This window comes from Lygodium microphyllum, chromosome 3, assembly GCF_053477565.2.
Source record: "Lygodium microphyllum isolate KBCC chromosome 3, Lygodium_microphyllum_v1.1.10, whole genome shotgun sequence".
NCBI lineage: Eukaryota > Viridiplantae > Streptophyta > Polypodiopsida > Schizaeales > Lygodiaceae > Lygodium > Lygodium microphyllum.
The window spans coordinates 188,644,268-188,661,094 of NC_141137.1; the positions used below are offsets into that span (position 1 = coordinate 188,644,268).

A 16,827-nucleotide genomic window follows, 5' to 3' on the forward strand; every position below is an offset into this window, starting at 1 on the left:
CCCTTTTTCAATTAAAACCTGCTCCCCTCCCCTCTCTCTCACTTGTAATCTCTCCTTTTCTCTTCCCCCTCCTCTTTTTAATTAAAAGCCCTTTCTATCCCCCCTTCTCTCTCTTATTGTAGGGCCTAGGCTTTCTCTCTCTCTTTTACCTCCTTTTTTAAAATTAAAACCCCCTCCCCTCTCTCTCACGTACAATCTCTCCCTTTCTCCTCCCCCCTCTCTCTCATGTGTAGGGCCTAGTTCTCTCTCTCTCTCTCTCTCTCTCTCTCTCTCTCATAATTAGATTAAACATTTTAACTTAAACATTCCTTTTAATTAAATATTTTGAAAAGTTTTTTTAAATTTAGTATTTTTTGACATAGTTTTTCACACACTTTGAGAGGGAGATAGAAGAAGAAGAAGAAGAAGAGAGAGAGACATATATATAAGAAGAAGAAAAAGAAATAGAAAAAGATGGAGAGAGGGGAAAAGAGGAAAGAGAATATTCTTCTTTAAATTAAACATTTTTATATGGTTTTTGACTTTGAGAGAGAGAGAGAGAGAGAGAGAGAGAGAGAGAGAGAGGAAATATATAATTTGAAATAGAGGGAAAGTAGGGGGAGAGAAAGGAGAAGAGAGGAAAGAAAAAAATAGAGGGAGAAAGAAATATAGAGAAAAAAGAGAGCGAGAGGAAAAGACTTGAAAGAGGAAGAGAGAGGAAAAGAAAAACAAGGAGAGAGAGAGAGAGAGAGAGAGAGAGAGAGAGAGAGAGAGAGGGAGAACAGAGAGAAAGAGAATTATAGAGAGAGATAATACAAAATTTAAGAGAGAAAAAGGAAAAGAAAAAGGAAAAAGAGAAGAGAGGGAGGAGGGGGGAGAGGGGAAAAGAAAAGGGGGGAGAGAGACAAAGAAGAAAAGGAGAGAGAATTTGAACACAAAGAGAGAATCATAGAGAGAGAAAAGATAAATTTTAAAAGAAAGAAAATGAAAAAAAAGTGAGAATGAAGAGAGAGAGAGAAGAAGAAAAAAAATGAAAAAAGAGGGGAGGGAGAGATAAGGAAAAGAGAGGAGAGGAGAGAGAAAAGAAGAAGAAGAATAAAGAGGAAGAGAGATGGGAGAAAAGAGGAAATAGAAAAATATTTTTTAATTTAAATATATTTAAGAGAGAAAAAAGGGAGAGAGAGGGAAGAGAGAGAGAGAGAAAATATAAAATTTAAAAGAGAGGGAGAGAATTAAAAAAAATTTAGAAGAAAGGGGATAAGAAAAGGGGGCAGAGAGAGAATATAAACATAAAGAGAGAATTATATATAGGGAAAATATAAAATTTACATACTTTGAGAGAGAGAGAGAGAGAGAGAGAGAGAGAGAGAGAGAGAGAGAGAGAGAGAGAGAGAATTATAGAGAGAGGAAAGATAAAATTTAAAAAGAGAGAGAGAAGGAAAAGAGAGGAGAGAGAGAGAAGGAAAAGTGGGGAGAGAGAGAGAGAGAGAGAGAGAGAGAGAGAAGAAGAAGAATAATAATAATAATAAGAGAGAATATTAACATAGAGAGAAAGAGAGAATAATAGAGAGAGGAAATATAAAATCTAAAAGAGAGAGAGAGAGAAAAGAAAAATTTTTAAAAAGAGAATGAAGAGAGGGAGAAGAAAAAGAAGAAGATAAGAGAGAGAGAGAGAGAGAGAGAGAGAGAGAGAGAGAGAGAGAGAGAGAGAGAGATGAGAAAACTAAACTAAAATAGAAGGCAAAGAGAGAGGGAGAGAGAGAAAGAAAAAAATTAGACATAGGGAATTGGGGGGGGGGAGAGAGAGAGAGAGAGGGTGAAGAAAAAAATTAGAAATAGAGAGGGAAAAGAGGAGAGAGAAAGATGAGAAATGGATTGTTGAGCGAAGTTATCATGCGTCGCTTCAAGGTAGCGAAGCTATCGTAAAGTGGCCTAGCATTTCTTGCGCACAAAATGCTAGTCTTGTTTATTGACTATATGTGTGTTCTTATGACGTGCAACCATCCTCCCTACCTTCATATGCTAGAGAGGTGTGCATATGTGTGGTTTGTGTGTGAGTGTGCACATGCACGTATGCACTACGTAACATGGCATTAGGCTATCTAGGATGATCAATGATTACCATTTGCCTAGGCTAATCAATGATCACCAATTCCTTGAGTCGATCACCACTTATCATGTTGTGACTTTGAGATGTTGAGGTGGTATTGATTGCTGCACAAACAAAATAACGAGTAGAGAAAACCTTTTCCATGAGAAACCATGGGTGTAGATTGCATTGCTTACATGACCAACTCTCTAACTATCAATTTTACAACATGCAACAAGGATATGGGCATGTGCTTATGATGTGATACCACTATTAGAACACTACCTTTGCTACACACAAGCTACAAATGTAGCCTTTCATGCCTCACATGCACAATAGTTGAATGCAACCTTTACGACTAGATGAATAGGAAAACATACTTTGTCTTGCCTCCTAATGATGTCTAATCACTAAAAGTTAACCTCATACTACCTTAGATGATCACCATTACCAATAGGTAGCTCAAAGACATTGAGTAAGAAGATTTATGCACCAATAAAACAAGAAAACGCACTTGACATGAGAAAACATAGGTGCAAACCTAAAGGCACAATCAATTGTTGATGATCTCCTTTATGCACATGCAATAAGGATGTGATGTGCCTATCCTCTTATATCAGGAAGAAAATCAATTGGACACACACACACACACACACAAACTCTCTCTCTCTCTCTCTCTCTCTCTCTCTCTCTCTCTCTCTCTCTCTCTCTCTCTCTCTCTCTCAAATGACATAAATCAAGGATGACAATCTAGCACCAGACAAACAAGCAAAAATCCAAATAATGTGCTACCACAAGGGACCTACTTTTGTAGGCAATGCAAGTCAATTCTACCTAGATCTAACAATTTTGGACATGGCCAACCTAACATGAGAATGGGATTCCAAGACAAAACTGGGCACAAACTCTCAACAAACTTGCTTTGATGAAGTATTCTAGAAAGATCACACTCTTGAATATACCATATTATGCCTTAACATCCAAATGGGTGGAAATAGGCTTATACACAAAGTCAATGGACAAGAGACCACTCTGCCTCAACAAACCACACATACTTATCCTAAAAGAATATGGGTAGGGGACATAAATAGGCCTCTACAGATATCTTCAAAGCTCTCAAGAGGAAAAAAGGAATGATAACATCTTGACTACTTGGGAAGTTAAACATCCTCTTAGTACAATCAAGATTTAAGCATATGTTTAGTGGCTCCTAACTATCAAAATAAAGAAATAATGGTTAGGTCTAGATGTGACTATAGACATAAAAAGTTTCTCATGGGCCACTATGGGCCTAAAGGATGATTCAACTCACTAAAGGAGCTTGAAAGGGAAATGAAACCCTCGACTAATAGGAATAACCTTCCCACAAAAATGTTGAAGTTATTCAAGAGGTGATCTCTTTCACTATTCCATGAGATATGGACATGAGTCCTTTGAGTTACAGGAACTCCTCAAAATGATTGATGTAGCCCTATTGATGAGTTGTGCTAAGTGAAGACAATGGAACCTTTCCTCTTTAGGAGGTCTATTCATCACTAGTGGCCCATTAGCCCCTCCTTTTTGCAACATTAATAATGCATTGATGTGGTTGGTCCATGAAAACTATTGTCCACAAATATGCTTGCTCCTTCTACTTGATTATACAATTCCTATATTTGTCCCATTAAGGTTGCTCTAGATTTGTGGAAGCGGAAGGCTCTAAGGATATTGCAAAAGGACGAATCTTCTATGTTGTTTGCATCTCAATAGGGTGTGACATCTTGCTTCACCATAAAATAGAGTGCACTAAGGCTTCACCATCAATTGGAGTGTGCAAGATTAAAAAGACCAAAAAGTCACTATGATATCTTGAGTTGTCCCTCCTAAGCAAAGTTGTTCTCAATATTGTGTTCTAGTCCCTCTAATAAAGTTTTCTTTTCATGCTAGGGGTCTTCAAACCTCCTATTACCGTAAATAATGCTTTGATGTGGATGGTTCATGAAAACTATTGTCCACAAATATGCTTACTCCTACTCCTTGATTAGACAATTCCTATACTCACCCTAGCAAGCATTTCTCCCATTAAGGCTACACTCTCTAGTAGTGAGAGAGGAACACTCTAAGGATTTTGACAAGGACAAACCTTCTATGTTCTTTTCATCTCACTAGGGTGTGACATCTTGCTTCACTACAAATTCTATAGCATATATGGAGTGTACAACATTCAAAAAAATCAAAAAGTAATTCAAATAACTTGAGTTATACCTCCTAAGCAAAGTTGTTCTCAATCTTGTGTTCTAGTCCCCCCAACCATCTTGTATTATCTTGTTAGAGGTCTTAAAACTTCGATCTTGCCTCCTTGCAACATCTCTATTGGCATGTGGCACTCAAAATCATAGGGTTCCTAGCTTGGTAGAGCTACATCAAGAGGATAAGGCATGTGCAAGTCTTCGATTTGATATTTTCAAGATACTACATCGAATAAGATCATCAAACAATTTGGTTGGTCTCAGTGTCCATAGGCATAGGTGTATGGTGGACACTTGTCAGTTTAACCACCCCTTAGGTGATGAGAAGAGCGAAGCTCCACATGAGAAAACACAGTGTTAAGGCTATGTGTGTTACTTGCAAGGGGAGAAGCCATGCGAGTGGGGTTATTGCACCAACCCTTGTGTAGCTAGGGCCTTTGGAGACTCTAGAGTTGGAGACATAGACACCTTAGTAGGTACATTTTGGCTTACTTTACCTTAGTGGGTAAATAATCTTGGTTTCCGTTGGGGTGGTAGCAAACCCTTCCATGTGTGGGGGGGGGGGAGGTGGAACCTTTGTGACGAGGATGTAATAAGATGAGTTTGGGGTATTGTTATTTACTTACATGACCGCTGGTATTTAGGTGGTAGGCTTAGGGGGGTGAACGATACCTAAGGGACAGAAAGGTGCAAAGGTTGGTGGGGAAGGCCATCAAAAGAGCGCTGTGAGACGGGCAGGTTGGAAGCCAAGCTGGCCAAAACATATATATGCTGCGGAGAAGGCCGAATGTGTGACGAGCTCACACGAGAGAGAGAGAGAGAGAGAGAGAGAGATGACAGTATCATGATCACAACAAGAGGGGCCTTTTTCCCGTCGCCCTTTTTCCTTGGGGGGTGTGGAATGATCATGATGGCTGCTGCCTTTTCCAATTCCTCCATTATTGCCTTATTTATAATTTCCTCCCCCCACTTTCCCCCTCCCCCCCAGCTTCCTCGCTTCCTCCCCCCCCCCCCCGTTTGTTTAATCGACCACATGCATGCTCTGGTTATTATTTTTTCCCCTCTAACTAACAACGACACTAAAAAAGGACCTTTTCGCGGCCATAGTGTTTTTCGTCTCGCCCAGATATTTTTCAAAAGTTTTTTCCCCATAATTTTTGGGCCCCCGGCCCTCGTTCCAGGATCTATCTGTGCAGATTCTAACGTAATATAGAAGCAGATTTTGATGGTGGGTAGATTCTGGTTTTCTACGAGTTATTAAAAAAATATGGTTTCACCCCCGGTAATTCTTTTCCCGCTAGCCCTCCCTCCCTCCCTCCCTCTTCCCCTCGTTTAATTCACCGACCTCCCACAGGCACGCATCTCACGTCCCCATCTCCCCATTCTAGCCCATCACAAAAGAAAATGTGATTTGCCCCCCTATTTTATGGTTTCTAATGGCATTTTCAGTTACCATAATACCCTCTTTCTAAGACAGTCACATCCACGCCAGCCACCACAGCCCACTACTCGCGTCTCTATCCCTTCTCTTCTCTTCTTCGCTTTTTTAAAACGAGAAAATACAAAAAGAATTTGCCTCGGAAAAGAAATTGGAAAATTGGGGAGCCAGGCCAGCTCTTGACGAATATACCGCCCTCCTTTCAAAAAACTTAAGAGAGAGAGAGAGAGAGAGAGAGAGAGAGAGAGAGAGTGTGTGTGTGAGTTCAGAGAGAGGGGGGGCCGCCTCAAGGAAGGCTGGAGAGGAGGAAGGAGAGGTCCGAGAGGAAGAAGACCAACGAAGGGCCAAGAGAGGGAGGGGCCTCCGGGAAAAGCTTTGCCTTGGCATGAAGGACTGAATCACGCTCATGCATATATCAGACTTAATACAAATACGAGACAGAAAAAGGAGGATCGAACCTCCAAAGCTTTTATATATAAGCCCTGCCCCTGCCCCTGCCCCTTCTCCCCCCCTCCCCCTTCTCTCTCTCTCTCTCTCTCTCTCTCTCTCTCTCTCTCTATCCATGAAGTCTGCCTGACCGTGGAATGCTGATGTACGATTATCGGTAAAGCTTTGTTGCAAGATTTCTTTTCCAAAGAAGTTGAGAGAGAGAGAGAGAGAGAGAGAGAGAGAGAGAGCGAGAGCAGAGACCTCTGCGTTTGCGGACCTTAAACGGGAGAGAGCATTTTTAACACCTTGTGCCTCCTCGATGATCCTAAACCCCCTCTTTTAGCCTCGATTTTCCTTCTGATCTGCTTTTATTTAATCCAGAAAGCGCAGCAAATGGTATACCAATATCAGCTATAGCTAATTACGCCCAATGCCTTCGTGACATTCACCTTATACTCTCTTGCAAGACATATACAAGGTGTGGGGATATTGCAGCTAGCCTCTTCATCTATAACGTATAAGAGCTCCTGCAATTTGTAGTTTCTGAGGGTTACAGGATGCATACTCTTTTGTAAGGTGCATTCAGGCATACATAATAAAGAGGGTTTAGATAGTCTACTAGAGGGACACATGTTTCACCAGCTCGCGTTTGAAGGGAAGGGGTATTCCTTTTTTGGGGTGTGCTTGCTCCAACGATAGAATCTATTGAAATTGAGCCGGTATCTGACGTGTTATAGCGATTGGTTGTTGCAGCTTGTATGCTGAGTGCGGCTGGATTTGTTTCTGGTGACGATGGAGCTGCAGCGTGCCATATCACCAGCTCTGCAGACTGTATATCCAAGCCTCAGCAAACGGATTACTTAAGCGGGTATGCTGTCTTCATCCAGGCTACATCAAGATTTTTGTTTCGCAAATTATTATTGGTACTAGGTAGGTGTAATAATTGCTGATGTTTCTGCCTATACGTCTCGGGACTTGAGATCACTAGCATCTCTGCCATACTGTCTTCCTTAACAGTCTTTTCTTTCTTAGTCATTACTAGATAGGTCGTGCAAGCTATCACTTTACTGTTCATTTCTGTCATGTCCCTTTCCCCATCTGTCATCGTCGTCTTGGCCGTTCCAATGCACTCGCTTGATTCAGAATTCTAGACAGTTTATACGTGTCTACCATCACTCTGGCAAGACATGATCATGTCTTGTTCACTGATTGGTAATTTGCCACCATACGAAGAAGAGGCCTTCTTGTGATACTATCTGCCTCCTTCCGAATTGTATCAAGCTGACTTTTGCTTCATCTGCATGCTCAGGTACTACTTCCTTGCTAAAAACGCAGAACAGTAAGGATCGGCCATTGTTCCCAACAGCAGCTGGTGGTTGCGACTAATTGCTGGAGAGCAGCTTCTCACCGCAGCAGTACTAGTTTTAATAACACTGGGACGTGGCCCCCCCGTCCTACGATTAGCTGTGTGATCATCAATGGCGAAGACCATTGAGAAATGCCTGAAGAGATCCCTTGTGCAAGAAAAGTGCGTTTTGAAACTCCAAGTGAATGGGGAGCCTGTCATCAATGCAGGCCCCAATCTTAATCATGTTGGCAAAGTTGACTATGATGATGTCGTCGATCTCGAGGGCACTGAGCTTATAGAGTCATTGGGACTCTTGGCGGCTTCAACATGTGAGAAGAACGGTAAGGTCTGACCTGCCATCCAATCTGACTATGGTGTTTCTGTGAGCAGAGGCTTATTATATCAAGTACCCCCTGATATTGAAGGCCTAATAAGCTAAGCAATCTACTGGCAGCTTTATGTTGCATGTTTGCTTTAGTGGCTATATCTAACTTTACCTTGGTGCACAACTAAGTCAGGACCTTTTGTGGAGGAGGAGACGACGGTAAGTGTTGATGTTGTTTCTGTTCAGAAGTACTCTCAAAGGAGGCGCATTGAGCAAGGAGACCGTGAAGATACTGATTGTAAGGGCAGCCTGAAATTCATGATGGGTTTTTGAATGGTGTACTCTGCTGATATGGGGGGTACCTTTCGAAGCAGCTGGCTAAGTATGGAAGTTTCTCTATGCAGTGTCGGCTGGGGCAACGGGAACTGTTGTACTTCGAGTGCATGGCAAAAAAGAGAGGCTGAAGCACCTGAACAAAGCTCCGCTCTTCGAAAGCTGTAAGGATGGAATTCTTGATGTGAAAAATAGTGCCAAAATGATGCGGGTACGAAATTGACTGTTGTTTTTTGATCCTCATCATCATCTGTTTGCTTGTTCTGTTTTCGGCAGTTGGTCGAATAATGGGTCTTTCCGATGGAAGCCAAAAGGCAAGAATAATCAAAGCATTGAGTGGGGCAATAAGGTTCAAGAGGGGTAAGATACCTTACGCTTTTGCTGGTGGATTAGTATTGTCCTGTTTGCCTTATGTTTAAGCAGTTTTTAACTTTTGATTGGCTAAGATGTGGTAACTTTTTGGGCAGATGGAATTTCGAGCAGGAAAGTTGTGCACGAAAAAGAAGCAACTAAATTGCTAGCTGAGGTTGAGGTTATGCAAAGATGTAAGGCCTAATGTGACCTGTTGCATTGTCTCCTTTTTTGATGCTTGGGAATGGGCCTTTGATCCTTCACTCCCTAACTTCCCCTTGTCCTTCAAACCTTTGGTCACAGTGTGTAATGACAGTGGAAAGGTGCTTCTTCCGGGTATGGTTGAAGAGGTCCACAAAGATGTGATGAGGTACTGGCTTCGACGATACAGTCTTTTCTCTCGCTTCGATCATGGGATCAAGTTGGATGAGGAAGGGCTATTTTCTGTAACACCTGAAGAGATTGCAAAACATCAGGCTGCACATTGTGCTGGCTCTGGAAGTGTTATTGATGCATTCACTGGTGCTGGGGGAAATGCCATACAGTTTGCTCTCATGTAAGTCAGTCTAGCTGAAACTGAGAATTAGGCCTTCTGGGTAGTGTGTCCAGCAATATCATGCATGCGTGCACAAGTGGTGGTGGGCAATGCGGGAAGTCTGTCTCTGTATGGAGGGCTGACAAGGGGGGCCTCAAGCTTTTCTAGCCTGTCTGCCTGCCTGCTTTGGGGTATCTTTCACACTTTTCCTTCTTTTGCAGGAATCTTCATGTTATAGCCATAGACATAGATCCAAAGAAGATTGAATATGCTCGTCACAATGCAAGTGTCTATGGGGTTGCGGATAAGATAGATTTTATAGTGGGGGACTTCTTTCAACTTGCGCCAACCCTAAAGGTAAGGAGAAAACTACTGTGCTGGTGGCATTATGTGCTGCAGTAGTCGTGCTTGTAACAGGGTACTGTGCAGGTAGTTGACATTTGTGACATTAGCCTATAACCGATGCTAATTTGAGCCTTTATTTTGTTCTTTCAAAATCATAATGTGCAACAGGCTGAAGTCGTCTTTCTATCGCCACCCTGGGGTGGTCCTGAATATATTCGAGCGGAAAAGTACAACATAGAGACGATGCTAAGGCCCAAAGACGGGTACTTGTGATTTAATCTGCACCTTTCTTTTATATCACTGTTACCTGCAACAATGTCCACTTATAATATGCATCACCGGTTCCTGTAGCGAGTTGCTGCTTTCCATATGCTCACAGTTGTCTGCACGCCTTGAGATGGAGCCATTACCTGTTTAGAAGGAAAGCTGACCTGAAAGTCGCCCTATTAATTTGTATCATGTCGTGCAGGTTCTTTCTGTTCAGACTTGCACTGTCTGTGGCCCCGAGTGTCGCTTTCTTTCTGCCACGCACTGTTGACACAGAACAGCTAGCGCAGCTCTCATGGCTTTCGAGTCCACCGCTTCCATACGAGGTCAGGATAATCTGGACAACAAAGCGTCTCACCGCTTTCTTCTTGTGGTTGTGAATTGCTACTCTTAATAGCCGATTGACTGATATTTGCACTACGTAGGCACCTGGAATGCATGTGCAGCAGAAATCATACCCCTTCCTGTTTATTTATGGCAATCTGGTTTGATCCCAAAATTTGCCGTGCAGGTTGAGAGGAACTATGTAAACAATGAGCTCAAGGCAGTAACTGCCTACTATGGCAAGATTGCCAGTTGACAGAAAAGGGATGAATGATACCGTGGCTCTACGATCGATCATTATCAAAAGGGTCACCGGTTCAACTGCGTATTAAGTGGAGAAGGGGGACGACTCGGTCGGGGTTGCTTGCCAAGAAGATGGATGATTGCTTTGTACAATATTGGAGAGAGCAGATCAGATCAGATCAGATATGCACTGAAAACTTTGTCCCATTTTTGTAATCACGAGCCTCCAAATGAAATGGCTCTATGTTTTGTAGAGACAAAGCACAAACTTAAAAAGAGTCGAGAAGATACAATACCCTCTGGAGCGCAACATTACCAATTAGTACCCATGTGGAGCTGATCTATATACATATCTATGTATCAGAGAAATGTGACGCCATCGTCTAGGTCACAGCCGAGAGAGAGAGAGAGGGAGAGAGAGAGAGAGAGAGAGAGCTCTGTACCTTGTTATACACCACAGCACTCTCTAACCCCAACATGCATACATGTCACGCACAGAACTCTCAGTTTTCGATCTTGAATATATATATATATATATATATATATAGCGTCCCCCCCCCACCCCTGTTTTCTTCACCACCTTTGTAATTGTATCGCGATTATAAAACCAAATTTGACTCGAACGCGTCGTGAAGTGCACTCTTAAGATCAGGCTCATAATTCTAGGCGTCAATAACCTCCGTAAGCAAAATACGCCCGCCTGCCTCTCTCTCTCTCTCTCTCTCTCTCTCTCTCACTCACAGACGAGACCATTGTCTACCGTTGCCATCAATCGCTTTTTCAATCATGTATCTCATTCAGTTTTCCAACTATACTTAAAATGCGTCCTGCAACGATCTCTTCTCACCTCATCATTCCATTGACAAGTGAGATATGCCCAGCCTGTAGCACATTCACATGGTCAGAATGATGAATCAACTGCGCTTATCTACAATTACAACCATCATGGGGCAAATGATGAATCATCCACCAAGAGTCGATTTGCAATGATCGACTTCCTGTCTCATTCCCTAAAGGTCAAACTTTAAAGTCCCGAACACTATTTGTAGCTTAGCCAGGTAGTTGTACTCCTACGGTATATAGCTTGCTTTTGTATGGGACCTTTAAGCTTGGCATAATGGACGATCATAAACCTTATATCAACAATAAAAGCTAACGCAGGAAATACAGTATGTTGATGCGTATGTCTAAACATGCGGTTGAAAGCGAAGGCACGACCATCAATCACGCTTCACGTTCCACGTCGTAAGCACCCAGCTTGCTGCCTTCAAGCTTTACCGTTTAAACCTAGAAGACTAGGAGAGGGTGCATTCGTGCCGTATGTAGTTAACACAACACATTTTGATGGACTCGCTAAAAGCATTAGTTGTCCTTGTTGGCAAAACGAGGCCACAGACCCACAAGTTTCCAAAACTTGGCACCACTGCAGTTTACCCACCAAACGTCCAGGTGCCGCCGGCATGTCTATTGTGCCAAGTGCATCCAACCCTGACACAACTCTAGGGCGTCCAGTTCACGCATCAGGTATCCTGATATGTTCATCCCATGCATCTCGCACTCTCTGATCGCGTGCGTACCACCACCGCTGCCGCCGCCATCTGATCGATCATCCCGCATGCACGCCATAATCCAATTGCTTGCAAGTAGCTGGGTGGGTTGTTCCTCTTTTAGACGCGCCTTGATCAGGCTCCAAGTTTCTACCTTTCACAGCAAGTATGTGTCGAGGGACACGTAGTTTCGGGACAATACAAAGGGGCGCACAAGTGATTACGCTAGTCAAGGGACGCAGTCATGCTTCATGCCAACAAGCACTTGTGTCTCGTCGTCTCCTCCACCACAAGTCTCTGCAAAGACGGAGAAATCTGCATAGAAGGGCACATCATTCATCCCAGCTTCAATCAAGCTTGATTTTTTGAAGAGCTATAAGGCTGAAACCGTAACAAACTTGCTTTCTCATGCTAGTGCCAAAGCCCCCCTAAGCTCCGTGAGACCAGGGTGGTACTGATAGACTCGATCAAATGGATCATTCACACCATCGTCAATAACTACATAGAAGCTGCAGTCGACCAGGGGAGTCCTCGCCAATTTTTTGAGTAATACTCGTTCTTGGTTAGCATTCACCTTGACAAGGTATATGATAGAGTCAGCTGCTGAAGCTTTATTACATCCACTCTGCAAGCTTTTGGATTCACCCCCACACACTTAGGAAGACATTGGCTTGTTGAGACTATCACCAAAGATGGCACCTTGCCCAATGGTAGATGGTTTTACTTGTAGGCTCGAGCACTCCTAAGTTGCCAAGGGCCTTGTTAAAAGTATGGAACAACATTCTAGATGATGCCCAACCTCTGCAAGAGGTGAGTAACAAAGGTAGCCCCTCACCGTGTCTTAAGTGGTGGGCTCTCCCCACACACTTATGATGCCTTGGCGGTTCATGTTAATGAAATCCCAAACATTTCTAAGGCTATACATCTTAAGGTTTTGAAAACATGGCTTGATAACTAGGATTAAAAAACTCGATTCTTGAGGAACCTTATGTGAATTTAGCATGTTGCATCAATTCGAGCTAAATGGGAAGGAATTGGAGCAACTTTTTAGAGTTGCCTATAGGCATTAGGGGAAATTTGGACTCATTCTTGGGCCCTCCAAAAAGTTCGAAGTCATCATTCCATTGGTGACATATCATTGGAAAGATCATGATGAAATGATTCCAATATACCAATCTCAAAATAATATGTAACATATCATTGGAAAGACTTTGGGTCAAGTTTCAATGTAAATCAACCAATTTAAAGTTTTAATGCGCATGGAGGTGGCCCCTTTTTATTATAATTGTAAGGGTGGATGGACAAGTGATGGTTCTCATCAATCACATTAAAACGGTAACCTTAATGTTCATTTGGAAGTGTAGATGTTGTTTGGTTGGGACCAAATCTTTTGGGACCTAATGGATAGAATAAGTGAAGCAAGAGATGTGATGTTGCCTACTTAGGAAAGTACAATGTCGATGGGTACACACACTTAATGATTGACAATATTATGTAATCTCTCTCTCCACATTAAAAGAAGATAAATGGTGAGAAGGGAGGGCACACTGTATTGTCACTAACAATGCTTATAATCAAGTAGGTTGGTTGGTCCATATGTTTGACGTTCCTAATTGTGTTTGTTACTCTTGCTCCCTAAGCGACTCGACGATCATTGACTTGAACTAAGTTGGCCATATAATAATGTATTGTCCACAAGGGCATGGAGAAATGTGTATGTAGGCAACCTAATATGTTCTTAGCCTATTGCACACGTCTTTCAATTGGTATGTGCCGACTAGCAATGTATATCCCTAGCCACAAACCATAAACTATGATATATTCATAGCTTATACTCTTTTCTCAAATCATGGGTGATCAATATAACAAGTGCACAATGATGTAGGTACAAGATAACCAACCACATTATACAAACAATAATGTTAATAAGTGGAACTTGTTTAAAGTCGGAGAAGAGTTGGAGCTAACACAGTGAGGAGCTGATAGCTCTTACTTATAACTTGCATTATTTTAACACAGCTAAAATGACTATTTACAACCCAAGGTCTCAAGGACCATTCATACCAAACAATTAAGTCTTAAGCATTGACTTATTTAATGTTTGTATCATGTAGTACAGTTGGACAACTCAAGGGTTGGGTATAATCATACCAAAGATAGAACGATGAGCTTGAAGTCTAAACACTCCCCCTCAAGCTTAAGACAACATTTGTACATCAAGCAACTGTTTAAAAACATTGAACTTATCTTTACTTAGCGACTTGGTAAAGATATTTGCAACTTGTTCATCAGTCTCCACATGCATGAGACCAGCTCTCCCTACAAGAATCATCTCTCTGATGAAGTGGTAGTGTATCTCAATCTATTTTGTCATGGCATGTTATACTGGATTCATGGCCAGGAGTATACTATTAAGATTGTCACACAGCAGAGTCATTGGAGCATCTACATGTATGTTCAAATTAGCCATAAGCTAATTGAGCAACCATGCAATCTCACATGTTGCCAATGTATCATCCTTGTACTTTGCCTCGGTACTCAATAAAGCAACCGTAGGCCACTTGTTGCTGCTCCAGTTGATCGTTTCGCTTTTAAATCCAAAAGCATAGCTACTTGTAAATCTATGGCCATATGAGTCTTGCCCAATCTGCATCCGTGTATCCTACTAGTTTCAAGGGCTTCTCTCTCACATAGAACAACCCATAATCTACAGTGGACTTAACATATCTCATAATGCGTCTAACTGTATCCAAGTGCGGCTTTTTGGGCTTCTACATAAACTGGCTTATGAGCCCTACAACATAGCTCAAGTCAAGCCTAGTGATGGCCAAGTAAATCAGACTGCCAACCATTTGTTGTACATAGTCACATCCTCCACTTCAGCCCCAGTGCTCATGTCTAACTTTACATTTTGATCAAGAGATGTATCCAATGGTTTGCATTTAGCCATGTCCTACTTACTCAGCATTTTCATAGCATGGTGCTTTTGCATCATCCATAAACCATTTTCAGTTGTAACCATCTCAATGCCCAAGAAATACTTTAATCACCCAAGTCTTTCAAGTCAAATTTAGTTTTTAGCATCTTCATTACATGTTGTACAAGTCATCATCACCAGTAATTATCAAATCATCAACATATATGACTAGCACTACCAAGCCACAGTCAGTCTTTTTCGTAATTAGACTCTGATCAACCTTGACAATAGCAAATCCCAAGCCTGCAAGTAGTTACTGATCCTTGCATGCCAAGCTCTTGAAGCTTGCTTCAGCCTGTGCAATGCTTTTTTCAGCTTGCATACATAGTGCTAAAAAACAGGATGTATATACTCTTCTGGCTGATCCATATAAACATCCTCTGTGCCAAGTCACTGTTGAGGAATGTATTCTTCATGTCCATCTGCTGTAATTTCCAGCCTCTAGTGGCAGTCAAAGCAATCACAGTGCGTATGGTTGCCAAGATCCCATCTTGGCAACAAGGCTAAATGTTTCCTTATAATCAAATCTATACTATTGGGTATACCCTTTAGCAACTAGCTTGGCTTTGTATCTTTCCAAACTGCCATCTGACTTGCATTTGATTTTGTAGATCCATTTATAACCAATGGTTTTTTTTTCCCTTTAGGCAGTGGCATAAGATTCCATGTTTTATTTTCAACTAAGGTATTCATTTTTTCATCCATAGTTGCACATCAGTTCTTATCTTTTTTTGCTTTAGCATATGTATTTGGTTCTTTGATCTCCATCACTTTTGTAATGTAAGCATAGTGCTTTGCAGAGTAGCCATTGTACGTTAACTTATCAACAAGATATCTGACCCTCTACAAGCATCTAGGCTGTGGTGTACTGCTCGATTTTTCCTTCTCATGAGGCAGAATGTACCTACTCTGCCTCATGCTAGGTGTATAGATAGTTGGAATACCAAGCTCACTGTCTAAAGTGTCAGCAAACTCATATCTAGAAGTCATTCTACCATGTGTCATCATACCAGATGCATCCTCAATAACTTTCTCTTTTTCTTTGTTGTCCAAGTCCAAGATATCATATCTTCTCCTCATTGACATATCGATGTCAGTGGATGGTGAGCGAGAGCTCCTTATCTTAATCTACATGTCCAAGGAGATACTGTCTGACCACTAGGACTTGTCATAGCAGTACTGTGCTGCGAATCAATTGTAGATACATGAGTAGAAGGCGTATTCAATGGCACTGTGGCTGATGATACATACCAAGAGGCCATCTCATCAAAGATAACATCCTTGCTCACCAAAGTTTCCCTAATAGAGGGATCATAGCATTTGTATGCTTTCTTCTCTTGCGAATATCCAATGAAAACACACTTATATGCCTTTGGATCTAGCTTTTTTTTTTCTCATCTGGGATGTGCACATAAGTAAGACAGCCAAAGACTTTCATGTGACTTACATTTGTCTTATAGCCATACAGCTTCTCAAATGATGTGATCTCATGAATACTTGTAGTGGGAGTCTGATTCAAGATATACATGGCTGTCATAACAACCTCAGCTCAATAATAGAGTGGCATCTTTTTCTCATTCATCATAATACGAGCAACTTCCATCAATACCTTGTTCTTACGCTCAGCCACTCCATTCTACTGTGGAGTATAGTTGTAGGTAAGCTGTCTATGTATGTCATTTTCAACCAGAAAATTGTCAAACTCATTTGATATATACTCCGCACCGCTGTTTGATCTCAAGCAAGAGATATAACAGTCAAATTCCTTTTCAACCTGCTTTTTAAACTGTTGAAAAACAGTAAACACCTCATCTTTTGTCTGCAGAATATACATCCAAATATAGTGATTGTAATCATTAATGAATGTCACATAGTACTTCGAGCCTCCCATAGATGCATTATGGACTGGCCCCCATACATCAGAGTGTACTAACGACAACAAATGTGTACTCTGTCTTACATGCCTGACAAATGGCAACCTTGACTGCTTACCAAACTAGCAAGCATTATATACATGACCAATGTTTGTGTATTGGAACTTGGGTAAACTTGTAACAAGCTATTTTTTC

At 41.7% G+C, this 16,827-nt stretch overlaps 1 protein-coding gene across 4 annotated transcripts; it reads left to right on the forward strand.

The window, feature by feature from the left end:
* Positions 1 to 5,967: 5,967 nt before the first annotated feature.
* LOC148039324 (uncharacterized) lies at positions 5,968 to 10,779 on the forward strand. 4 transcript variants are annotated; one of them, XM_087675213.1, is made up of 12 exons: positions 5,968 to 6,338; positions 6,917 to 7,031; positions 7,473 to 7,852; positions 8,030 to 8,134; positions 8,241 to 8,333; positions 8,446 to 8,529; positions 8,637 to 8,714; positions 8,824 to 8,890; positions 9,277 to 9,412; positions 9,569 to 9,663; positions 9,870 to 9,993; positions 10,179 to 10,779. In XM_087675213.1, exons 3-12 carry the CDS (start codon positions 7,642 to 7,644, stop codon positions 10,245 to 10,247), a joined length of 1,062 nt encoding a protein of 353 aa, XP_087531339.1. In that variant the 5' UTR covers positions 5,968 to 6,338; positions 6,917 to 7,031; positions 7,473 to 7,641; the 3' UTR covers positions 10,248 to 10,779. The 4 variants fall into 4 exon arrangements, with proteins under 4 accessions (XP_087531339.1, XP_087531336.1, XP_087531338.1 ...); XM_087675210.1 differs by having other exon boundaries at positions 5,972 to 6,338; positions 8,824 to 9,076; XM_087675212.1 differs by having other exon boundaries at positions 5,972 to 6,326; positions 8,824 to 9,076.
* The last annotated feature ends 6,048 nt before the right edge of the window (positions 10,780 to 16,827 follow it).